Raw genomic sequence first — 27,510 nt, 5'->3', positions numbered from 1 at the left:
TCTGTCTGTCCCGCATCGGACTTGTCAGCCATAAACGAGCCTGCAGCTGACGTGGACATTACCCGTCCATTAATCTTCGTCTGCGAAGCCAAGCCAAAGAAGACATTATTAGCTACAGACTCAAGACTACGTGGAGGCATCCATCTTGTGAGAAACAGAAGTACCTTCACAGAATTTGCTCGAGACAAAAATTGAGAACAAAGAACGTTTATTATACAACAATGCAAAGTTGGGTGCTTCCCCTTACCCTGGGAATACACACATACACTGGGGCTCACCCAACTTTTATACAGTTTATTTCAGTATAGACGTACCCTCCCCCTTACATTCTTCTGCCTCCTGGATGAGTTTGGCATTAGGCAATCCTGTCTGCCTACGTGCTGTTTCTGTGCACTTGGAGGACCAGGGGGTATCCTGTCTGTGTCCCATCATGTCATTGTCCTTATTGTCCTTATTCACAAACCTGCCTCTGTTCTAATTCACACCTTCCCGACTCTCAGGGCTACAACCTTCTTATATGCAGAACTTGCTAATTCTGTCTAAGGCTAGAAGACTCTTATCTTATTCAGACTAACTTTACTTCTACATTCTATTATCCTTATCCTATTCATACTGGCTTTATTCATTACACATATATCCATACTAGTTTCCTCATCTTTCATATTTTCATATTAGTTTTACTCATCTCTCACAATCTTGAATCCAACCAAGCTGCCACAAACTAGTCTATGACTCCCTCTCGTTGTCAGGAGGATCACTAGCATTCTATATGGATAGCATATGTGTGGAACTGACTATTAGAGGACGTGGTGAAATTGTATACAATCATTATATTTAGGAGACATTTAAACAAGCACTTAAATGGGAAGGGCATGGATGGATACAGACCTAATGTGAGCAATGGGATTGGAGGGGCTGAAGGGCCTACTCTGTAACCCTGCAAACAGGAATATGAGGATGGTAGGAGCAGCTGAAAAGACAGTGGGGGAGAGAAAGTGAAAGATGAGAGTGAAAGGAGGAGATGTTAGAAGCACTAGCTGCACCCACCATTTGGTAGGAGCAGAGGGGTAGTTGAAGAAGAGTACTGGCATTCCTACGGGTGTGGGGTGTATCCAGGAGGGCAAGAGACAGATTAGAGGGGCAGTGGTAGGAGAATGAAAGGGAAGGGGAAAAATATCAGCATCACCTGAATATGTCAGCAATAACTATGGAGTTCCTCCAGGAAGGAGGACAAAGGCCATTTAAATATATATGTTCATATGACTTTGTTGGTGGTGTTAGGAATTAAAGTACCTTTAAAGAAATTGCTCGAGACAAAAATTGAGAACAAAGAACATTTATTACTACAACAATGCAAAGTTGGGTGCTTCCCCTTACCCTGGGAATACACACACACACTGGGGCTCACCCAACTTTTATACAGTTGATTTCAGTGTAGGAATACCCTCCCCCTTACATTCTTCTGCCTCCTGCTGGAAAGGTTTGGCATTAGGCAATCCTGCCTGCCTACGTGCAATTTGAGTATACTTGGAGAACCAGGGGGGGTATCCTGTCGGTGTCCCTTCATGTCATTGTCCTTATTCACACCTTCCTGATTCTCAGGGCTACAGTCTCTTGATATGCAGAGTTGACTCATTCTATCTAGGGTTGGCTAATTTCATATGTATAAATCTGTGTATGGTTAGCTAATTAGAAATGTATGACTTGGTACTTCTGTCCAGGGCTAGGAGACCCTTATCTGATCCAGACTACCTCAACTTCCTACATTCTATTGTACCTTACCATTCCTTATCTTAGTCCTATGGTCTTGTCACAAAGACTAGAAGATTCTTATGTTAATCGTGCTGACTCTGCTTTCCTGCATCCTAAGCCCCAAGCTTATCCTGTTTGAACTGGTTACAGCCATTTTACTGATGAACTTTAGTTTCTTCCATGTTCATAATTTTAGGTCAATTTTCCCATCTCTCACAATCCTCACTTTTCTTTTAGATCAGTAATACTGATCTTTCACCATGATCAGTGTTACTGATCTTTGGTTACTAGTGTCAGTGTGACTGATCCCCCCCCCCCTCCTCACTTTTCTTTTAGATCAGTAACACTGATCTTTCAAGTGTAAGGTGTAGTTTTACCCAGCTGGTCAATAACCGAATTGTAATGTCTGTGTAAAGTCTTTAGGTAGGGGAGCACCATGAAGGTCAGGGGAGTGAGTCCAGCTGCTTATTAGGGTTTGGAGTATCAGGCTCCAGTTCTCAGTAAAGAGTCTAGTCCATCCCATACGTTGAAATATGGAAGCAGTGTCTTTGAAGCACACGACCTTTGTAAGTGTTGTCCCGACGAAGTCTGTGAGAGGCGCTGCGTTCAGCAGCGAACGAGTCGCAGTCTATGAGAAGCGCTGCCTTCAGCAGCGAACGAGTCGCAGTCTATGAGAAGCGCTGCCTTCAGCAGCGAACGAGTAGCAGTAGTCAGGCGGTTCCGTTTGATTGTGGCTAGTATCTGATGTCCCCTTCAGCCCCGAACCCTAGGGCCACCGATCTCCGAAGGCTGTTTGGAGCCTGATATTAAAGTGTCAAGCAGCTCACGTTGTTGGAAACTGGTGCTCCCTTTCATGGGGTGATGAAAAGAGACCAAGCTGGGGGGGGATTGTTTCTTGTGATTTAACTGTGTGTTGCAGCTTGTCTGCTAACATTCATTGAACTTGTGAGTTGCAGCCTGTCTGTGTACATTAGCATATGTGTCAACTCTCTCTCTCTCTCAGCACCAGATGAGCAGCAGCTCCCTGAAAACAGGTGTTCCCCTTCAGGGATGATCAGAGAGAGAGAGCCAGGTGGGGGATTATGTGTCTCGTGGTTGTGTGAAGTGTCTGTTTGTTTTGCGGTTAGCTTGTTAGTTTCCCCCTTTGTGTGAAATGTACATTGTTTGTTTTGCGGTTAGTCTGTGTACACAGGTGCCTCACTGTGTGACTGCCTATCCCCACTGTGTTTCCCTGATCCGTATTCTAAATACCTTGCCTCTATGCCCTCTCTAGCCTGTAAAACAGTACAATCTGTAACCTCTGCTACCCCTTCTCCAGAAGTACTTAAAACATCGAGAGTACTCCACTAAAGCTGTTTAATTCCCCTGGTCCGTATTGGGATCCCTTATATCCCATTATGACTATACATTAAATCTATGCCCTGTCTACATTCTAAAGGAGCTGAATTGTAACCTCTGCTGCCCCTATTCCAGGGGGGCTTAAAACATTAACGAACAATATTCCAAAGAAATTAGTAAACAACAATGAAGAATACAAGTAAGCTCATTAAAATACAATAAGAACTTAATAAAACACAAAAAATGTAAAGCTCATTGAAAACTGCAATAAAATGCAAGAAGAACTGAATAAAACCACAATAAATGTAAAGCTCATTGAAAACTGCAATAAAATGCAAGAAGAACTGAATAAAACCACAATAAATGTAAAGCTCATTGAAAACAGCAATAAAATACACAAAACTGAATAAACCACGATAAATGTAAAGCTCATTGAAAACAGCAATAAAATACACAAAACTGAATAAACCACGAAAAATGTAAAGCTCATTGAAAACAGCAATAAAATACACAAAACTGAATAAACCACGATAAATGTAAAGCTCATTGAAAACAGCAATAAAATACACAAAACTGAATAAACCATTAAAAAAACGAATAAAATTGTAACATTATGGCACTTTGTCATTAATTCTTTGAATGTGGGTCCAGCCTTTCTCTCTTGTTCTTACTGCGGTGTCTGTAATTAAAAGTACACAGAAGGGACCATCCCAGGCAGGTTTTAGTTGATCCTCTTGCCATGCTTTTACATATAACCAATCACTAGATTTTAATAAAATGAATAACAATCTGACTTTCCTTTGTGTTAGTGTAAAAATTGTAAAATGAAACACAAACCATATTTGCATGGGTTTTGAATATGTTAGACCTTATTAAAATGCAGTTGGAGCTGCTTGTCTGTATGGGGCACAACCCTCCAATTTGTTAGAGTGAGTACATAACAGACATTGCAGCACAAGAGCCCCTGCAAGAGAACTTGAAACATATTCAACCTTTAGTTCTGCCTTAAGTAAAATGCCTTGTGCCACAGCTCACAGGAGCTGGCCTTATTTAAAACAGTCTGTAAAACAGGCACCAAAAAAAAGTTAAAAGATGTTCTTATGAGGATTGCACACACAATAATTTAAGTACAGGCTAGTTTCTATTATATTCCACTTAAAAGTTCTGCTGCATGAATCCTGGAGCTTGTGGAGTCATTATTGAATCAAGAAATATTGGTACCATGCCAATCTCATTCTAACATGCCAATTTCTCCAGTCCTTAAGTCAAGATGTACTGAATAGCATCTGGTACAAGATCTGTGAGTTCTTAATGATATTATTATTCTTATGCACCCAATTGTTCTGAACTATGCCACCAATTTAAATCATATTCCACCTATTGCAGTACTCACACAGCACCATAGACCAGTTCGCAGGTCTATTTCTCCATTAAGCTGAATCCAGTTGCGCAGGGTTTACCTCCGTGATTATTTACAATGTAACTTCCGCACTACCGGATTTAAATATAAACCTGATGAATGGGGGAAAGTTATCATGAATTAAATAACAGCGGCAATACAGAGAAATTGTGCTGAGGCATTAATTTCACTCCAGAGGAAAATGCACCAGAGAAATGAATGATTAAACTTATAGGAATCCCCATAGGAATCCCCAGAGGTATCTTTATTCTCCAGAGGTGGGTGATCTTTAAACTCACGGACCTTGACTGCTGAATGTGTAGAAGAAATGTATTAAATGTGTTGATAGGGCTCCATACCTCTAACTGCAAGACAAGAGCCTGAAGCCTCAATTTCAAGTGCCACAGTGCACTTAAAGGGACATGCACACTCCCCCTTCAACTGGCTGATCCAGCCACTTTACACATCAGATCCTTTCTTTATCTCACATACACTTAAAGTTAAGATGTATAGAACTCACCCTATTTGCGCAAACATTTCTCCCTGCAAATGTTATAACATCACTCAACTCTCAGGTACTCCCTGTGCAAAATCACATTTAAATACAATTTATTTCATAAATTGGAATTAATTGGTAGTTAAATTCGCTAATTCTACAGTATTGAAAAACGATCATTTATGACATTTAATTTTTAGCATGAATTTTAATCAATATTGGTCAGTGACTGAAGTGGGAAGTCGTGATTTATGAAATTATCTCTGGTCTCTACTCTCCCACTCCCTGCACTTCTCCCAACATTCAGGAGCTGGCACACAGTCCCTGCCTTTTCCATGTTACTCATCTACTATTACTTTAACTGCTTGCATCAAAATGTTAGCCTTTGCTTTCTGCTTATCCTCAGATGTCTGGACAAATGCTTTTTGTGTGATCTGTAGAAGCTGGGTTATTCCCTGCTCATGCCAATTTTCTGTCTTTTGTAATTTTCTCTTAATGTCTGGGGCTGAGTTGGTAACAAAACCTGTTAGTACCAATTGTTCCCCTGCTGGGGATTCTATGTCGAGACCCCCATATTGTATATATATTTGGTCCCAAAAATTGGTCTAACTGTTCGGCACATCCCTGGGGATCTTCTATCAGGGAGGTCAGTTCTTTCTTAAAGTTACACACTTCAGTACTGGTCAGGGGCACATTTACGAAACCGAGACCCTCTCCCATGGGAACTTCCCACAGTGGTCTCATCCAATTGGTTTCTGGCTTATTAGGTCTGGGTTCCTGCTCCCTGGGAAATGAATCAAAGGGTTCTGCCCTTTCTTCCTGAAGAGTCTCACGCTGTTCTGAATTAAAGTTACCTCTCTCTCCTGCCAACAGAGGTGGTAATCGAGTGCTTTGTGAGCAAGTTATCATACCACTCCTGCTCTCTTCTCTCTTCTCTAGTGGTGGGGGAGGTGGGGAAGGTGCAGAAGGGTAGGTCATAGGAGGGGAAGGAAAGATAGGAGCCGGCATAGGAGGAACATAGGGTGGAGGGAGGGAATGTAACACATCCCAACCCTGTGATTCAGGGACAAGAGGTTCCTCCTCTCTCTTATCCCTGGATTCTTTCTCATTCAAAACCAGCTGTTCAATGGATCCCTTGAGCCAGCAGGCTGCATATTCCCTGCTCTCAACATTGTCTTTCTGGTTTTGATAGAGCCATAAGTTCAAACTTCACACATCCATTCATCCTCGGATCCGAATTTTGGCCAGTACACGGAGCTCCCTTTAACCGGGTATCCCACCCATTCATTACAACAATATCTGACCGTCGTCAGTTTGTCTTTACCGCGGGTCTTTCCTGTGCCCCACTCAGATAACATCATCCCAAGCGGGCTGTACGTAGCTATCTGGTGGTCACGTCCTGTGTCAGGACTCTCATCTCTACTGCCCGCTAGTCTGTCTTTACCGCGGGTCTTTCCTGTGCCCCACTCAGATAACATCATCCCAAGCGGGCTGTACGTAGCTATCTGGTGGTCACGTCCTGTGTCAGGACTCTCATCTCTACTGCCCGCTATTCCCATACTTAGGAACAAGTAAAATACTCTTACCGAGTTCTGGCAGTACTGCTCTAGCGCGCGTCCTTCCGCCGTTTGTTCTCAATGCCTCTTCTCGGATATCACTCGCTTCTTCCACTGACCAGCCACCCGTCGCCCGTGAGTCCAGCTGAATCAGCCGGGGTGCACCTACTCTCGTCGTCGGGGTACTCTGTCAGTGGAGGGAGTGTGATCCCGGACGAGCCCCCATTTGTTAGGAATTAAAGTACCTTTAAAGAAATTGCTCGAGACAAAAATTGAGAACAAAGAACATTTATTACTACAACAATGCAAAGTTGGGTGCTTCCCCTTACCCTGGGAATACACACACACACTGGGGCTCACCCAACTTTTATACAGTTGATTTCAGTGTAGGAATACCCTCCCCCTTACATTCTTCTGCCTCCTGCTGGAAAGGTTTGGCATTAGGCAATCCTGCCTGCCTACGTGCAATTTGAGTATACTTGGAGAACCAGGGGGGGTATCCTGTCGGTGTCCCTTCATGTCATTGTCCTTATTCACACCTTCCTGATTCTCAGGGCTACAGTCTCTTGATATGCAGAGTTGACTCATTCTATCTAGGGTTGGCTAATTTCATATGTATAAATCTGTGTATGGTTAGCTAATTAGAAATGTATGACTTGGTACTTCTGTCCAGGGCTAGGAGACCCTTATCTGATCCAGACTACCTCAACTTCCTACATTCTATTGTACCTTACCATTCCTTATCTTAGTCCTATGGTCTTGTCACAAAGACTAGAAGATTCTTATGTTAATCGTGCTGACTCTGCTTTCCTGCATCCTAAGCCCCAAGCTTATCCTGTTTGAACTGGTTACAGCCATTTTACTGATGAACTTTAGTTTCTTCCATGTTCATAATTTTAGGTCAATTTTCCCATCTCTCACAGTGGGAGCAAAGATCATTTGAAAATGAAGCAATGTTGTAAGTTGCAAACTGCCTCTGTTTTTGGAGAAGTTGAATGTCAGATTAACTAATGTTGCTCAAAGCCCAGACTCTCAACCTGAATCGCTTTTTATAAGTAAGACTAAACAAATGATTTTTTTTTGTAGGTTTAAAACCTCTTGTACATTGCATACAATTACCAAAAGTCAGGGCACACATGTTCATGGAGTGAACTATTTAGTCTGAATGTAGAAAGTACCTTTTAATATTTTGTAATTGTTGATCGTCTTTAGAAAGCTCACAATATTACTAAGCCCAATGTAAGTTTATCGAAATCACATTGAAGATTGTTTCTGAAAATTGTTTTCTAGGAAACTCTAATCTTAGAAACAGAATTATTTGTGCAAGTTATCAATTGTTTATCTATAAGTTATTAGAAAAATGACTTCGTACTGATGGTGTAAAAACACAATGCTGGAGAAACTCAGCAGGTCAAACAGTGTACTTTATATACCAAACATAAAGACACATAACCAACATTTCAGGCTTGAGACCTTCATCAAGGTATAAGCAATTTACCCATACTTTGATGAAGGGCTTTAAACTCAAAACATTGGTCATGTACAGGCAGTCCCCGGGTTAAAAATGAGTTCCATTACCAAGGTCTGTCTTTAATTTGGATTTATATGTAGGATGGAACAGGTACCTACGGTCCTTATTTAGCGTTAGTTAGTCAAACGTTTATATTAGTATATAACATATAGTATATATTTTACCTTTGCATATAAAACACTTCCCTATACACTAAAGCATCTTAAACATAATAATGCAGTAAATAATAATAAAATAAACTACATATGGTCATAACATCATGATTAAAAGTTAACACTCACACGAGATGATGATAGAGAGATGGCTACACTCTCATGATGCTGGGCGATGGCAGTGCCCCTGACCCCAAGGCCCTCCCACATCTTCGCTCCTTCCAATCCGTGCCCTGATCCTTCGCTCCCTCCCTGTTTCTCGCTCACTCCCTTCCCCCCCTCACTTGCTCCCTCTCCCCCCCTCCATGTTGGGTGATGGCAGCATTATGAGAGAGTATCCTACAGCATAACCACACTCAAACTGGAAATTCGCAGCATTCTACTTCTGGTCAGCTTCTCGGTTTGTAAGTATGAGTTGTTCGTAAATCGGGCATTTTCAACTTAGGGACTGCCTGTATTTTAATCTTTGCTAAATAACTACACTGTTTGACCTGCTGAGTTTCTCCAGCATTGCTTTTACTTCAGTCAAGGTGTCTGCAAACTTTTGTGTTTTACTCCTGGTATTGATGGTGGTTTTGCTTCAATAATGTTTTTATTCCTGTGGAAGGCATTTTTCCATCTTGAAGGGGATAACTTCCAAATTATTTATCATAAAATTCTCTACAGCAAACATTGATGATTATCTCTTATCCATTTTGGACTCTTGAGTTACAACTTCTTTTATAGTTTTCAAATCAGACTTTTTGGCAATTTATGATCATTAAAACTTTCAGATTTATTGACAGAGTGCACACTGTACATGACATCATATGCAGCTCTGAAATTCTTTATTCCCGTGGATGCAGCAGAATTATCACTAATTGGTAGTGCAAAAAAAAACTGTACACAGCGTAAATATGTAAACAAGAACTGTAAATAGATAACGAATATAAACAAATGGACTGCAATATAGAGAGAACAAAAAGAAAATCAATAAAGTGAACAAGTAAGAGTCCTTAATTGAGTTTGTTGGCTTGCAAAGGTTCAGAGATTTTACTCTTGGTGAGGGAATTATTTCAAATATTTATTCCCTATGGTTGCAAAATGTGATATTGAAAAACTCCAGCTCAGTTTTTTTTTTGTAGCACCTGATCATTTGTTAAGGTGCCTTGCCATTTGGGCGATCACGTCTCTCCATCCTTCACAGTCTTTGATTCTCTGAATTGTAGTTGCTGTCTCACCTGTTTCTAACCATGATAATCCATCTATCATTGTCGTTCTCTGAATGTCTCTCCTTTTTCATTCCAGCTTTCCAGTTGTAACTAAATGTACTAATGTGTCTCTTTGCATGATGTGTCCAAAGAACTTTGATTGCTGCTTTCTGATTCTTTTAAGTAGTGTTCATTCTTTGTAGAACTTCTTTGTATGTTATCCTGTCCAGATAGGATATGCATAGCATTCATCTGAGAAACCACATCTCCGCTGCATTAATTCTTCACATCTTTCATTTTGCACACTGAGTCTGCAGTTAAGAAATGTCGCCCCCTTGTGGGTATTTTTTAATGCCACTCAAAGTTCCACTTCATTGTCACCAAAACAAGGCATGTGTCAGCTTTCTAAGGTTGGCATTGGTTGCATCACTACTGCATTGAAATTTCAGGAGCCAACTTAATGTGCATTTCAGTCATTTTAATTATTATTGAAGATAGTGGTTAGCACAATGCCTTTATAGTGCCAGCAATTGGGACTGGAGTTTGAGTCCCGCGCTGTCTGTAAGAAGTTTGTATATTCTCCCCATGTCTGCATGGGTTTTCTTCAGGGGCTCTGGTTTCCTCCCACTATTTGAAACGTATAGGTTAAATAGATGTAAATTGGGCGAGGCAGACTTGTGGGCTGAACTGGCCTGTTACCAAACTGTGCCTCTAAATTTATACATTTATAATAGATGATCAGTGAAGATAAACAAAATCCTTTCAGTCTTTCAGCATTATTTCTCAGGATGCAAGTAAATTCACAAAATTTGTTTAGCCGATTGAAGTCAGGAACCTTATTCATAATCACTGCTTTCATAATAAAATGCAATAAATTTGAATGCCAGTTCATCAAATGGTCAATGATTGAAGACATATAGATGCTTGAATTTACTTTTGCACGTTTGATTTATCAGTTTGATTTTTTTTTTACTGGTTTAAGGAAAGTTTTAAGATGGATTAATAAGGAAAAAAGGCAATTTTAAGAGACAATATGAATGTTGTTCACATCTGCCTTCTAGTTCATTACATTGAGCTTCAGTTAAATCTGTATCTCAAACTCTTCCATCCATTGGTAACAACTTCTAATGGAAGGAAAAATTGGACCAAACAAAATGAAAGAAATGAGAGTCATAATGCTGTTTGCATATCTATTTGTACATTTCCCACAACATTCAGATCCTTTCATAACTTAGTCCATCACAGTGATTGCTTTCTTTAACTGTCTTCTTTGTGGGCCTTGTTCACTTTTCTAGCGATTAAGACCCACTAGTGGTCAGACTGGAATGAAGAAATGAATTAGCCTTGAAGCAATTATTTGTCAAAAAAATTATGGCTACCCCATGAAAGAACCCATTTTATGCACCAAGGCAGTGACGTCAAAGCTATGTATAACAGCTAATGGCAAATAATTTTTAATTTAGACAGCTAAGTACCATAGCATCTTGAAAGCTGCTTCTGTGTGTTGTTGATACCATTATATGCATAACTAATTAAAAAAGCTTTTTTTTCCCCTAAGACCAACAGTTCTGATGCCATTTTATCTAGGCCACTGCTAAATCATTTTGGATCATAGTCGATAGATATCAATCGTCCTGTTTCTTGAGTGAGGTATTTTGCACTTGCAAAACTTCTCAGTTAATTTGCTTCAAAGCACAGTAAATGTTTTATTGCACATGAGATGTTGGAACTTAATCATTATCAGGTAAGTCTTCCTGTTTGGAAGTGTATTTAATTAGCATTAATCAACAGTTCCTTGTTGAAACTTTTTTGGTTGGTTATTCAAAACCGGTCGTTCTTGAGTTGATTATCTTCTGAATATACCTGTTGGACTGTGTGTGTGTTGTGAATATTTTTATCATTTCTAAAGTCATGGATATGACATCTTAAAGTTATACATAGAATTTTGGAATCTTCTGAAAGCCCGGCTTTCTTTTTTAAAAAACTTTATTTATATAATATAAAATACAAAATTATATATAAAAAACCCATATTACAATTCATTGTTTGTAAATACATAGTAATAGATTAGTAATCTATCCCTCCCCCCCACCCAACTACAAAAAAAACCCCACCTTCCCCTATCCCCTCGTAATAATGGAGCCTTTTACAAATGTCAGTTAATTACGTTCCATGGTATATGCCTTTAAAAAAAAATTAGAGTATATGCAAACCCATATGTTTTAAATATAGGTCCCACATTTTAGTAAAAAAAAGAGTAATTATTATGTAAATTATATGTTTTTTCTAAATAAATACATGATTTCAACTAATTATGCCATCTTTGAATATTTATCTCTATATCATCTTTCCATGTTACCGTAATGCATTTTCTAAAGCCCTGCTTTCTAATGCTACAATTTGCAATTACGTGTGTGCGGAAAGGGAATTAATTGAATTATGGTATTTTTTTTTCAAATTTACAATGCTGTAATTGATTTTAGGATTATATATGGATTTGTAATTTCAAGTCTTTTCAGTATTTCTTTGGAAAACCAAAAGTGCATGCTAACTTAATTGACTGCAATATTCTTGCTCGTGGCAAGAAGCTGTTTCTCATGTGAAAGTGTGATAATCTAAAATCGGATAAGTGAACACACAGGTTTCTTATGACATAATTTTCATAATAGAGGCTACATGATCTTTTAGTTGTATTTTTATATTGTGTCAATGTTTCCTCTTGCCTCGTTTGTTGAAAGAAGATTTTCAATTCCTCTGACACCAAAAATTCACAGCGATGTCAGGGTTTTTGTTACATGGTGTGCAATACTACATTTTAATAACAGATAAGAACATAAAACCGATGCTGTTTTCTTTTCATTCTATCCCACAATTTAGGTGCAAACCCACCTTGAAAATCCAACCAAATACCACATCCAGCAAGCGCAGAGACAGCAAGTAAAGCAGTATCTGTCAACCACTTTGGGCAACAAACTGACAAACCAGGCTTTGAGCATGCCCTGTTCCAACCAACCAAGTGATCATGTCATGCCCCCAGGAAATGGAAGCAGTGCACCCAACAGCCCAATGGCCATGCTAAACATAAGCTCAAATTGTGAGAAAGAGGTAATTCTAATTTTTTTTTTTCTCTTTGTATGGAAACTATTGGCCTCTTTCAGTTCAACTTTTGAAATATTTTCTGGAAATAAATACCTTAAGAATTTTGAACTTTTACATAACCTTTATGTTAATTATCTCTGAACTCCAGAAATGAGAACATTAAACATTTGGAATATATATACGGAGATACAAAGTGGAGATGTTACAAAAGTAAAACTGTAATAAATCTGCTGCCAATAAAACAGCAATGAACATACTATTATTTAAGAATAAAAAGTTCTTTAGTGTCCAATGTAATAATAAATCATCGAATCTGCAGAAGGATCTTGGTCATCTTTATACATGGAGTTTTAATCCTAAAGATCACATCTAATGGGAGTTGCTTTATGATAAGTTTTGTCATTCACTCTGTGCAAAATGACATTTGCAGCATAGTTTATAATTAGATGATTTTAAAATCCATCCCAGAGAAGTGATATTTCTTGTGGTTTATTGTTTTGAACCATTCCACTATAAGCATGTGGGGTCTCAGCTGATATGTCTTATACATTTATTTTTCAAGTTTAAGGTACAGACTCAATAATGGTTGCCTTGCAGAATATTCACACTAGAGGCCAAACTTTTTTTCCACAAGTTTAAATTGACTTTTTGTATTGTTGTCAACTTCCTACTGTAAATAAAATAAAACCTTAGTTAGAACACAACAAAAATCCAACTGCAGATTGTGTATGAATCTGCTTTGACCGCATCGCTTCTTCACAACCCTGATAAATGGTGTACATACATGGTCTCATTTACAAAATTAATCTAAGGTAGAAGATCTTGAATAACAGGGATATATTCTTATTGTTCTCACATCTAAATTAAATGTAGGTCTCTTCTCTTTGGCTTGGCTTCGCGGACGAAGATTTATGGAGGGGGTAAAAAGTCCACGTCAGCTGCAGGCTCGTTTGTGGCTGACCAGTCCGATGCGGGACAGGCAGACACGATTGCAGCGGTTGCAAGGGAAAATTGGTTGGTTGGGGTTGGGTGTTGGGTTTTTCCTCCTTTGCCTTTTGTCAGTGAGGTGGGCTCTGCGGTCTTCTTCAAAGGAGGCTGCTGCCCGCCAAACTGTGAGGCGCCAAGATGCACGGTTTGAGGCGTTATCAGCCCACTGGCGGTGGTCAATGTGGCAGGCACCAAGAGATTTGATGCCAAATACATTTTGTCCTTTAGCTACATTTGTGTAACACTGTCTAACAGGGCAAGTATGGTCAAATCCACTCCTGACGTCAAAATTCAAAAATGCCATCATGGATTAGTTGTCAAGCCATAGTACGTGGAGTAAAACAACAAAGAAATGCCTCTTGGTTAAGCTATGATGATTAGGACAAGAATAAATAAATGGAAAATCTGTTCAAGTTTATTTCTCATCTTATTGTTCCAGTTCAATCTGATAAAACAGCATTTTTGCAGTCCACAGTGCAGAACACGCATATAGACGAACAGTGCATGTGTACATATATTAAACTAAATATTATTAATAAATAGCTGAGCCACCGAGAGTTTTTTAGGCAGTCGTTCAACATTCTCACTGCTCGTGGCAAGAAGCTGATTCTCAGCCTGGTGGTTCTGATGTCTTTTCCCCAATGGGAATAGCTGGAAGATACCGTGGGTAGGGTGGTAGGGGGTCTTCCCTGATTTTGTGAGCCTTCTTTAAACAATGATCCTAGTAAATCCCATTGATGGGGGTGGGGGGGGGGGTGGGGAGGGTGGGGAGGAAGGCAACACTAGTGAATGTCTCTGCATTTTTGTGGTCCTGTGGATTGACCTCCAATCCGATGATCTACAGAAGCCAGTCAGGATGCTTTGGACAGAGCTCCTGTAGCTTCTTTATTCATTTTGTCACTCTATATAATTCTGCACAGAAAGAGATGCATTTAGAGTCTGGAGTTCTACAAAATAACATTTCCACATTTTCTAAAAAAAAAATTAGCATAACATCTTTCACAATCACAGAGTTCTTTGCAGCCAATGAAATGCTTTGAGATTCCCTTGCAAAGTAACATCCTCACACAAAGTGATACCATCAGAAAGTTATCGAGAAACTAAAATACATGATTGGTTTCAATGATATGCAACAAAATAAAATAATTTTCCTGTTCAGGAGTAAAATGAGCCAACAACCATAGCTGGATCATTGCAGAAATTTGACCAGCCGTGAGTCCTCATTGCAGTGCAGGGATGACAGTTTTCTCCAATGTACCTCTCCTTTGTCATGCATTTTTGGGGGACAGTGGATCTTCCCAGGACAGAGGCAAACTGGAAAATCTACCAGTGAAGTAACTTGCATCCTTCAGCTTCCAATTTTACTTCCCCCACTCCCAACCTTTTTCATTTTTATGAGCTGGGTGTTGCTGGAAAAAGCTGTTAGTCACTGCCCATCCCAAATTACTCGTACATCACCTACAAGTGGCATTTACAAGGGGCATTTAAGAGTTTTTTTGAACTGCCTGGGATTGGTCAAACAAAGTCCAGACCGGTTAAGGATGATAGATTTTGTTCCTAGAACATTTATGAAAGTTCAATAGCCTATGAAGAATGGTAGCAATAGTTTTTTAAAAAATTCTGTGTGATTTAACTGAATTTAAATTCACAATTGTTTTGACAGGATTTAAACTCCAGTCACCAGATTATTAGTCTGGACCACGAGATCATTTGATTGGTAACTTTGTCACTGCATTACCATTGTTCCTGAATTCCAGGCTCCACAATACATTCCAATTCTCATCCCACTACCCCATTCTCAGCCTCCTAGAGTCATACAGGCCAAACCACCTGGCTCCAATGAACTCCCCTCTCTGCCTGAATAAGTCCTCTGAAGTACATGCTATGGAGTACACCTGAAAATTTGCAATGCTTGGTATTTAGGGCTCAGACACAACTAGAATATTGTTTGGATAGTGGAGATGACGCCTTGCTCTGGTTGAAAGTATGGTTATAGAATCTTTTATACCAACATGAGTAATCAGATACCCCAATTAACCTACATGCCCCATACGTTTTGACAGGTGGGAGGAAACCAGACCGCCTGGAAGAAACCCACGCAGACATGGGGAGAATATACAAATTCCTTCCAGACGGTGCCAGATTCAAACTCGGGTCATTGGTGCTGTAATAGCACTGAGCTAACCACTGTGCTAACTACAGTTAGCCGTGCTGGTGTCTCTGGAGTGGAACTTCAATGTACAACATTTGAATTCGCATGCGAGAATGCTTCCAACTGATCCATGACTGGTATGATGCTGTCAACCAGTGGAATGGGACAGCACTTCTGTATCCAAGATTTCTTGAAGTAATTTATCTTATTCTTTACATGCAATGGTTTGATTCAATTTCATTATAAAGTATTTTATTGAAAACAAGAAGCATTTTAATGAGTAATGAGGTTGGCTTATATGAGCAACTTGAAACAAGTAAGAGAAAATCTATTTCCTAACCATCTCGAAAATTTCTCATGATGAATTCATGTTGGAGATGCAGCCAATTTTAGGGAAAGGATGAAGGTTACGGCAAGGGAGGGAACCGATTTTAGCACTAAGTTCTGTTTAGAGCTAGTGTTTATTTACGTTTGAGATTTAAGTACTTAGTGTGGGTGCTTTTGGGTGAAGCACAACTGAAAACAAACAGCAGAGCCCAGCAGAAATTCCAGACCCACGTCACCCTACTCATCGCATCCTGATGATGCCATATTGGGACACAGTTTGCACCTCAACATTTTTCCCTTTAAATATCAACTGCCAATTACCTAAAGCTTGCTTAAAACTAGATAACTCTCTGAAGTGACACACCAGAAAGTAATGTACTCAATGTCCTCAACTGAACATTTTGTTATGAAAACAATTTTAAACATTATTTCCTCTCACTCTCTCTCTGAGGCTTCTAAAGGTTTCTCTCTAACTTGTTTTGAACGGTGTTCTGGGAATATCTGTTGTTTTGTTTTGCAGTCCAACTAAATGTACAAGCTGCAGACTCATGAGTGATTTTTTTTTGAGAAAAAATTAATGCTGTTTCTTTTCTTACAGGTCTGGTTGCCGGAAATGAAAATGGTAATAATTACATTATACGCTGAAAATCTGCTGAATTTATTAAATTGTACTATTAGTTAAAAGTAGTAAATGTTTCCCATTTATCATTTCAAGCACTGAGCAATATGTGAATTCTCACTGGGTCCAGTAGAAGCCATGTGCTTTTACAGGCCAGTAAAAGCAGAAGAAGTTCACCCCTGTTCATGCACTGTTGTTTTATTTTAACTGTCATTTGCAACTGGTCAGCAGAATAAGACCTAAAATTAAATATTTTAAAAAAATCTTCCTAGGAGTGTAGAAAGATCAGATCTTAACCCATCAATATCATTACTGGTGTTGTCCATGGCTCCCCTCTGCAAGGACAGAAGTGCTTAGCTCATGTGGGCTCTCGTGTTGTGCAGCCAAACAGGATGAAGTGGAGTTACAGCTCAATGGTTGGCAACCATTTCGATTTGCTGATTGAGTTGTTTAGCCACAGAGGACCCTTCGTCCTTTTTCGCCAGGTTAGCATCTCAGTTAGGTCAGCCAAGCCATTCTACTGAAATGAGGAACATCACAGATTTCATTACATCCAGAGGTCTTCCCTCCCATTCCTCTGTCTCAGTCTCAAGAGACAAACTATCTAGCGATATCTATTATAAACCCACTGACTCCCACATGTACCTCTTCCTCCCCCCAACCCATCTCTTGCATGGTCACCACCCCTTTCTCTCAATTTCACTACCACCACTGCACCTGTTTTTAAGATGAGACTTCTGAAAGATCAGACTTTCCATCAAGTATTGCTCCCCCTTTACCATAATTAATGGAGGTGTCTCTTGTATTTCCTGGAAGTCTGCTTTCATTACACCCTTCACACTCCCCCCATTCAAGACACAAGGGTGATAGAGTTCCTTTGGTCCTCATCTTTCTACTTTCCATTACCCTGAATATCATCCTTCACCATTTCAGCTAGCTTCACCAGCAGTAACATCTTCTCCTCAACTGCCCATTTCTGCTTCCCACAGGGAACACTTGTCTCGATATCTTATTGCAACACTTGTCACTACACCTCCACCCCCACTACCATTCAGGGTCCTACACAGCACTTCCAGGTGAGGCAGAGTTTGACCTCATCTACTGCATTCAGTGCTGGAGATGTAGCTGCCTCCACCTCGGTGAGACCAACCGTAGACTGAAACTGTCCACAATGGTCATCTTGTGGTTCTAGGTACATGCCACTTCAACTCTCCTTTCCATTCCCCACCATCTTGTACTCGGGATTCAGCTGGAACTCCCGCTTACCTGTCATTTTAATTCCTCTCACAATTCCCACATAAAACCATCTGTCCTCAGTCTTCTCTACCACTAGGGTGAGGTCAAATGAAAACCAAAGGAACAATTCAGATGGTGTGGATATTCTAAAAAAAAAAATAAATTTAAGCTTACCTATACCCTCTGTGTCTCTTTCTCACTTTTACCAGTCCACTTCTGATTTTGTTCACCTTTCTATTCTCCCACCCCCTCCCATTACCAGGATTCATTATCCCCCATAGGCTCATCACCACTTGCCTATCTACCTCGAATTCCTCTCCCCTGAATCCCCTTCCCCCTCCCCTCCATCAACCTTTCCTTGTCTAGTTCCATTTCTCACCTTCCAGACTGGTCTCTACCTTTGCCCTCCCTCCCCCAAGATCAAACTCAGTTTTGGTAGTTTTGAGAAAGTATTAAAGTGGCAATGGTTAGAGGAAGTAAGACCTTTTATTATAGCAAGGGTAATAATGTTTGAAATTCATTTCACCATCACACAGATTTTTGCTTGGAGTAAACTAGCAAAACTAGCAGTTAATAGGAAAGTTAATTGATAGAAATTATAACTTGTAACTCATGTTAAATTTAGATTGGTAGTCCTCAACTCAAGAAAAGAACACTAATAAAACTGATGATCATGATGCTGTTAATTTTATCAACTTCTCTGACAAGAAGGTTTTGTGTGATTTTTGCATTTTGCTTCCAAACTATATATATTTTTAAATTTAAACATACAGTACAGTAACAGGCCCCTTCAGCCCATGAGCTCATGCTACCCAATTAACCTACAACCCCGGTACATTTTGAATGGTGGGAGGAAACTGAAGCCCCCAGGGAAAACCCATGCACAGGGACAATGTACAAACAGGATTCAAACCCAGGTCCAGTCCCGATCGCTCACACTGCTGTTTGATGTAGTGGAACAGCGCTGCACTAACCACTACACCAACCGTGCTTCCAGCTGCTTGGAAAGTAATATTACCGTGAATAGATCAAAGGCGTTTTTAAAATGGAAAAAATTCTTGGGTCAAAACTTGGATGGATACTGACCATTGTTTAGGCACTGTCGCTGAGGTTCATGTACATGGTGCCATTACTGCCAATCAGAAATGTACAGAGGTGGGAGATTACGACTTTAATGAACATACAATGTCATTTTGATGCCATTTTGAACCATCCACCAGCACTATTTAAACTTTGGTAGCTGGTTGAATTTGTGGAACTTCTGCTTTATTTGATAGAGAGATATTGCAGATGTTGGAGGAATTTTTATTGATGTTTTTAAACAAATCACCTGTTCCTTTAAATGGCTGTATTTATAGGTTTTCCCCAGTGGAATACAATATGACCGGCAAAATGAGCAAAGACCACACTATGGACACTCTTGTGGGAGGTCACTGGCATTCTCAGAAAGATGACATTTCCTTGACAGTTGCTGGCAACAGCCAGGCAAAGATAGCGTGCTACATTAGCATAAACAGGACAGATGAATACGATATTAGGGCTTGCCTCTATCCACACAGAGTTAGATATAGTTGGACATATACCTCTATCTATTGGTGGTATACACCAATTCCGTCCCTTCCTAGATCGCAGGGTTATAGAGCCATCTGATTCCTTCAAGATCCACAGGCAAGTTCCAATAAATAATAAAATTAATGTCCAGATCCTCCATCAGGCATAATGCATCATTCTGTGACAATTTATTCTGCTAATTGCACTGGAACCACCATGGAAAATCAAAAGATGCCAACTAGATAAACACAGCCAAATTCTCATGACTGGAACCAGTGCTTGAGTCCAAATAAGCCAGATCTTTATCACAGCAGTAGAGAATATATCGATCCCACTTTACCGAGTGGGAAAATCACATCACTCATTGAAGTATTCCGGAGGAGTCCTCATAACAATCAAGGGGAAAGGTGTCAAAATTTGTAATGGTTTTCTTGCATGTTGGGATTTGTGAGGCACTGGAATCTAGAGGGCAGCCGAGGAGAAGGAGGAGGTAAACTGACCCTTTCAGATATTTTGTCATCATTATTCAGTAACAGTAGCCCCATTCACCAACAGTCCCATGCCTTTATATCCTTTTTCACTAACTATTGCAATGTCTGCTCTGTAATAATACAGTCAAAGTTTATATAAAATATTCCAAGCAAGATACATATATTAGGTCTCGCTGTGCTTGTCCACCTCACTACCCTCTCTTGACCCCAGCACTTTATCCTGGAGCTGCAGTCACCTGATGAGAAAGTCATGGGATGAGACCAATGCGTCTCCATCCTGTCATAAGTAATGACTGGCTTTAGATGCCAAAATCAGAGGTCTCACCTGCAGTGCAACGATTGTCAAGATGCAGTTCACCGTTTCAAAAATTTCTGATAACTTAAAAAAAAGGGTTAAAATTAAAAGAAACAAGACGTAATTACATATAATTAAAAAAGTATATGACGCAACTGTTAACTATTTTAAAATATAAATAAATTAAGTATAGAAAACAATTAGTTAACCTTACCTTCTATGGGTTGGTGACTTCTTTCAAATGGATGGATTCGCTGCTTCAATACATAGCCCTGCATCTGATCTCGAGTGCATTCTTTATTTGCCCACTGTCGTGAGCTGATGCAGGAACTTTGGTTTGATGCATTGAATGGCAGAGAGTAAAGGGCAGCATTTTCCAATGAAAACACCGCTTTAATGACCAGCCATTATACTCGTATCCTATTCTGGGAAAAAGTCAGTCGCTGTCAGTTTATTTAGGGCCTCGGCCTATTCCTGAGTGCCTGCTACCCCATTGTTTGTGGTAATGGAGTACAGACTTCCAGTGGATCAGACAGTACTACCTTGTTTTTGACAGCAGTAATCCCAACTGGCTGCCTGAAGTGCAACAGCCAAGGAGAATGAAGGTTTTTGTAGGCAAGGAACAGGTTTGATCAAAATAGTGCAGAGAAGATTTACTAAGATGTTGCTGGGTCTTCAGGAGTTGAGTTACCGGGAAAGGTTAAACAGATTAGGACTATACTCCTTGGAATGAAGGACATTTGATAGAGGTTATAAGAATGTGAGGGGTATACATAGAGTAGATGTGAGTAGGATGTTTCCACTTAGATTGGGGGAGATAAATATGAGAAGTCATGGCTTGAGGCTGAAAGGGGAGAGCTATAAGGGGAACATCAGGGGAAAGTTTTTCACTCAGAGAATGGTAGGAGTATGGAATGAACTGCCATCTGATATGGTGAATGCAGAATCAATCTTGAGTTTTAAAAATAAATTGGATAAATTCATGGATAGGAGTGGCCTGGAGGGTTATTGGAATGAGAGTAGGTCAGTGGGACTATCTAATTTTATAGGTCAGCACAGTCCGGAAGGGTTGAATGGCCTGTTTATCTGTGCTGTAACGTTCTATAGTTCTGCATAGTTCTCACAGGAAGCCTAACAAATTTCTTGGAGAATATAATAGGCAGCTCTTAATGTATCCAGATTCACAGAGACAGGGGTCAGAATTTTTACTACAACATTGATATTGGATGATTTCTGCTCGTTCTATTGGCAGTGGCTGCTGTGTCATGTTTGGAGTCACTATTTGGAAAACCTACTTAAACACCAGTTTCAAGCTCTAGAGAATAGCCATTAAGCTCCTCTGAATTCCTTATGCAAGACTGGTTGGCAGATGCAGACTCTTCCATGCTCCTTGACATAAAACTCATACTTTCAGGCAGACTTAAATGCAGATCCACCCATCTCCTTACTTCTGTAAGCTGTTCCATCACAGTATTGACTAAGTTTCTCCAAGTAGTATCTCATAAATATTTAGATACAACTGACTTGTAGGAAAGGGAACTTGTGTGCAACCTTCTTGTCACTATCCTTCCTCCTGCTTAGGCTGCAAACAACATGCCCATGTCTCTCCATCTGCAAATTTTGCTTCGATGCTACCTTCCAAGTTAAATAAATGATCATTACCTGTGTTGGTGATGAATGCAAGTCTGCCATTAAATGAAATAGGGTCCTCTTTGTCATTGCTCAATAATAATGTCTTCCTCAATGGCTTGGCCAGTTTGGCTTTTTTTAGTATCTGAAATGAAAAGGGCTTAAGTTTTTGGTTGTGTTGTGGGACAACAGGCAGACATGACACCATTGGCAACTTGTTAATCATCAGGGTATGCAAATCGAAGGGGAAGTAAGATCAAGAAGGTATCAAAATCAGAACTGTCAGGCTGTGAGACTGATGAACAGAATCCTGTAACTGAGTAAATCATTCCAAAATATTTATATTTATGTTAAATTCTATCTTTATGTATAAATGTTATGTTGTACTGTGTGTGTATGTGCATGAGCACTATTATCCGGCAAAATGCTGGTTCATCTGGTTATACAGTAAAATTCCTGTTATTTGAAATTCAAGCAATCGGCAGCCTCAAGCAATCAGCAAATAGGTTAAAATAAATAGGTTAAAAATAAATGAAAGTTTAAAATCGGTGCCCCTTCAGCAATCACGCAACACGCAATCTCAGGCAACTCGAAAATTATCTGGCTTCTACCAATCCCCATGGGTGCCAGATACCCCGAGTTTTACTATATACATACAGCCAAATGATGATAGATTTGAACTTGAAAAGATATAGACATGAGATCCCAACTTCTTTATTCTTTCAGATCATAGCTTGTCATAGATTGAGCAACATGGCATTGCACAGATGACCCACAGAGACCTATCTAATGTGGATGTGTTCATTCCCTCTCCTTAGTTGATTCTTGCAGTTACCAGTTGGCTCATCTCTTGAGAGATTAAATTGTTTTGCTCAATGTTGAAAATTGTGTTTGAATGATCTGATTCCACAAGTTGAACGAGCTCCAGGTGTAGGTGTGAATTTTGTACCAATGTTTTGTACAATGTTACACTTAATGTAAGATATGAAGCCTGAATGACATATTTGGTGGCTAAGTGATGACAGTGTGGTGGTTAACAGGAAATGATTATTAGTAAATACATTTACTCCCTTATGAGACTAACAAATTTCTTGTTGAACTGAGCTTAATCCCTGGAATAAATCTCCAGGAATATCTGCTTCCCCTCACTCACAAATATCTTAAGGTCTTTGTATCCACCTGTGGATACAGGAAATATCTCCTGCATCAACTAAGCCTTCAGTCCTGCATCTGAAAATGATAAGCTTGTTCTCTCCCATGTTGCTGCACTCAGAATAGTTTTACAGGTCAGTTTTAGCTGTTAAATGCATGCTAGTTACAATCAGTCTCCTATTTAAGAGATGCATCCTCCTTTTAAAAACTGCTATTAGTCATTTGTGGTATTATTTCCTAATGAAACACCCAGATAACAAACAGTGAAGTTAGCATTGCTAGATGCATTACAATCAGTTGGATTAAAAAATGAGGTTGCTCAATTGCCTTGATGCAGTGAACAAGACAAATCAATAGTCAGGAGCAATCAAATTTAATCTCCTTTTGTCTCAAGCCTTATGAGGCCTTGTGCTTCTGGTTGTTTATTTTTTTTTCTTCTGCCAGTTGCCACAGATGGACGATGTCATTGATGATATTATTAGCCTCGAGTCAAGTTATAATGATGATATCCTTGGACTGATGGATCCAGGAATTCCAATGGCTAATACGGTAAATTTCTGCCTCAAATTTGATTTATTTATTTTCCCTCATCCTTTTTTTTTATAATTTTTCCTTCTCATATTCTATACTGCTGGTCTCTTCTTTGAGATCAACTGAAATTAAGTTGGAACTATTTTAAAAATGAAATAGTGTTATTTTTGTTTATAATTTCAGTGCACAAATGTTATTTTGTTGGAAAGTTTAGTCAATATTTCCAGTCTTATCCAAATAATACTGTTATTACATTTTTAGACATATAACATGGCAACAGGCCCTTCATGTTAGACAATGAGCTAAAGTAATATCACAGTATGAAAACTAATATTACCATCAGTTTTTCTTGCAATTGGAAGAAGAAAAATAAAATACTGCTGAACAAATAACCATTTTTAGGTGTAGTCAAGAGATGGGTACTTTCTTTTTACATTTTACATGGTCATGGTCAAAATTGAAGCCATTTTGGATAGAATTAGGAAAATTTCTAGAACAAGTTACAGAAGTTAAATTTCCACAAGATCCAATGCTTTTTTCAATTGTGTAATATTTTGACAATAAGACCAAAATTACATTTTTTCCAAAAATTAATTTGTGAAAATTGCATTAGTAGTTGCAAGAAAATGTATAGCAGTGACATGGAAATAATTTTATCTCTAAACCTCGTGAAATCTTGCTAACTCTTTGGAATAAGTAAATGAATGATATTGAGAAGGCAAAGTTGGTGATATTTTTGCTTTTTCTATTCTTTGGGGATTATTATTTGGGGCTGAGGGGGTTGGTGAAATTTCAGGGGGTATAATTGATTTGGAATATATGATAATTATTTTCTGTATTTGAATATTAATACATGTATGGAAATTTAAATAAAATATTTTTTAATTACCTTAAATTGTATTTGAAAAGATATAATCAACAAATGATTGGAATTTTTGGAATTGATGAATTTCTGTATCTGAATACTGCACTTTATTCCCCTTTCAAGATGCAACAGGTAAATGTGTTAAGATTTGATTTTCATTATGAATGAAGCAAAACCACTTGAGTAGACATTATTATTTCTTCTGACTGTTATTTCTAGACACTTTGCAGAGTTTATTTACTTGGTCAAATGCTTTAACTATTAGTAGCTTTAAATACTTTTATTCAGCAGAAATTGTAAATATTCGTGTTTTTAAATTATTTGTTTATCCCAATTTGTGAGTTAATGGTCTGGGCAGAATGATTGCTACAAACACCTATAGACCATCAGGAGTAAACATGAAAGCTTGCAGCCACCGTGGTGGAAGTAAAAACACAATAATGGAGAAACTCAGCAGGTCAAAGATTGTTTGGGCACCTCCCCACATTTTGAAGGGCTTAAGCCCAAACATTTGTATGTGTCTTTATCTTTGCTATATTAAGTACACTGATGACCTCCTGAGTTTCTCCAGTAAATTATAGTAAATTATGTTTTTACTTTAGAACATCAGGAACTGGAACTCAGCATTGCATCTGAAATTTTGTTGGACTTTTCTACTGTGCCAAGATAAATAACGATAGAAATATAATTTTGCTTTTGAGTATCATAAAAGATCAAATAGAGGTAGCAAATAATTATTTAAAATATTAATATGTAATTTTGAAAGCTTCAAAACTTGTATTTAACTTTAATTCTACTCAAATGCACAGTTATCCAGTTTATAATGAACATTTTCACAAGGAGGATACAAATATTAGTCCAATATTTGGCAGATGTTGATGTGGAATCTCTGAAGGAAGAAAGCTCTTGTGTCTCAGGCCTCCCCTCAGAACTACTTATACCTACTTGCTCAATCGTTTTTGTGCCTCATATGTAAGATCTATAATCAAAAATTATACCAATTATTTCAATACCCATGTCATTTATATAGACAAAATGTGTCCCATTCTTAATCTTTAAATTATGAAAAAGAACATTTTACCACTATTCTCTGCTATCTGTTCCTGTGCTATTTTGAATTTAGGCTGTACTTATCTCTTTCAAGCTACTGGGTTATCTAAACATTTATTACATTTTTTTCTGGAATGTGGAATTCAATGTCCACCTCTGTCATGAAAGGTGGAAATAAGAATCTTTACAGTCTTTGTATTAAAATAACTCTCAGAATGTGGTTTGGAGTTCCAGAATTTTGATTTGGTGAAGGACTGGTGACAAGATTGGCTGGTGGATGGCTCAAAGGGGAACATGCAACATTTTGTGTTCTCAAATACCTGCTGCTTTTGCCTTTCTTAGTAGAGGGTTGGGAGTTAGTTTTTAAAAATCCACGCAGTGCATTGTCTCACAGAGTGTAGTCAAAGTGCAATGGTGATGAGGGGAGTGAAACTGTGAAGCAGAACAAGAGGTACCAATTGATCTATCTGCCTTATCGGAAGAGTTGTTGGACTTCCTAAATATCATAGGAAGACTTTCAGCCTTGCACTCCAAATGACCCCTAATCCTTTTAAAGGAAGTTTTAAATCAAATTAATGAAACATTTTTTTTCTAATAAATCCATGCTGACTTTAACTGATTAGCACATAGTTTTCCAAGTATTAGTTGCTATTGTTCCTTACATAATAATGACTAATAATAAATGTCATAATACATATCATTCTTTTCCATTTCAGTTGCCTGTGCCTGGTAACATGCTTGATGTCTACAGCAATCCAGGAATGGCAGCTCCTGCTGTCACCATCAGCAACTCCTGTCCAGCCAATCTGCCAAACATTAAAAGGGAACTTACAGGTACAATGTAGCCCAATCTTTCACCAAAATCTGCACACTTAACAATTATTTATTTATTCTCATGCTTGTGGCAACAGGAATTAATGTGTTTGCACTATATATATCTATATATATCTATATATATATAGATATATATAGATATATATCTATATATATCTATATATATAGATATATATATATATATATATATCAATATATAAAGGAAGGTGAACTAATAACATTGCTTATGGTTATAATGGGGTAACAAATAGAAATGAAAAGCTATTAAAATATAAAGACTGTTTACACCGATTCAAAATTCAAGCCATATTTTGCATTTGTTTTAATTGTACTAAAATTGGATATCAACTAGAAATCAAATAATTGCTTTAAGTATTATTAAACATATAGGAAAATTATTAAGTGAGTCGATGCTTTGTGGTTATAAAGATATCAGTAAATCTATTAGCCATGACCTTATTTTCAATTTATAGTTCTATTATCATTATCCATTTCAGGAATTCATTTTGCTCTTTACCAACCTTCTTATAGGCGAGCATTCAGATACAGCAGGCAGTTAAAAAGGCAGATGGTATGTTGGCCTTCATATCAAGAGGATTTGAGTATAGGAATAAAGATACCTTACTGCAGTTGTACAGAGCCTTGGTGAGACCACACCTGGAATATTGTGTGCAGTTTTGGTCGCCTTATCTGAGGAAGGATGTTCTTGCAATGGAGGGAGTGCAGAGGCGATTCACCAGGCTGATACCTGGAATGGCAGGAATGACTTATGAGGAAAGATTGCGCAAATTGGGATTGTACTTGCTGGAGTTTAGAAGATTGAGGGGGATCTCATAGAGACATATAAAATTCTGGCAGGACTGGACAGAATGGATGCGGAAGGGATGTTTTCAATGGTGGGGGAGTCCAGAACCCAGGGCTATGGTTCGAGGATAATAGGCAAATGATTTAGAACCGAGATGAGGAGGAATTTCTTTACCCAGAGGGTGGTGAATCTGTGGAATTCATTGCCACAGAGAGCAGTAGAGGCAGGTTCATTGAATATATTTAAGAGGGAATTAGATATATTTCTTCAATATAAGGGAATTAGGGGTTACGGAGAGAAGGCGGGGACGGGGTACTGAACTTTAAGATCAGCCATGATCTCATTGAATGGCGGAGCAGGCTCGAAGGGCCGAATGACCTACTCCTGCTCCTATCTTCTATGTTTCTATGAAAAACACTTTTGGTTTTGATGCCTCCTTTTATTCTCTTTACATGTTCTCTCTTTGTAGCTCT

The 27,510-nt window shown here is 38.7% G+C and overlaps 1 protein-coding gene across 11 annotated transcripts in view; it reads left to right on the top strand.

The window, feature by feature from the left end:
• LOC138763236 (microphthalmia-associated transcription factor-like) overlaps window positions 1–27,510 on the top strand; it is a 296,887-nt gene that overhangs the window by 238,013 nt on the left and 31,364 nt on the right. For all 11 annotated transcript variants that reach the window (XM_069937072.1, XM_069937068.1, XM_069937073.1 and 8 more), the window contains 4 exons: window positions 12,292–12,519; window positions 16,578–16,601; window positions 23,397–23,501; window positions 26,115–26,232. In XM_069937072.1, coding sequence (XP_069793173.1) covers window positions 12,292–12,519; window positions 16,578–16,601; window positions 23,397–23,501; window positions 26,115–26,232 — 475 coding nt within the window. The remainder of the gene's footprint in view (window positions 1–12,291; window positions 12,520–16,577; window positions 16,602–23,396; window positions 23,502–26,114; window positions 26,233–27,510) is intronic.

The sequence above is a fragment of the Narcine bancroftii genome, chromosome 5, assembly GCF_036971445.1.
Source record: "Narcine bancroftii isolate sNarBan1 chromosome 5, sNarBan1.hap1, whole genome shotgun sequence".
NCBI lineage: Eukaryota > Metazoa > Chordata > Chondrichthyes > Torpediniformes > Narcinidae > Narcine > Narcine bancroftii.
The sequence above is the reverse complement of the archived record's forward strand: the minus strand, read 5'-3'. Positions and strand labels throughout refer to the sequence as shown.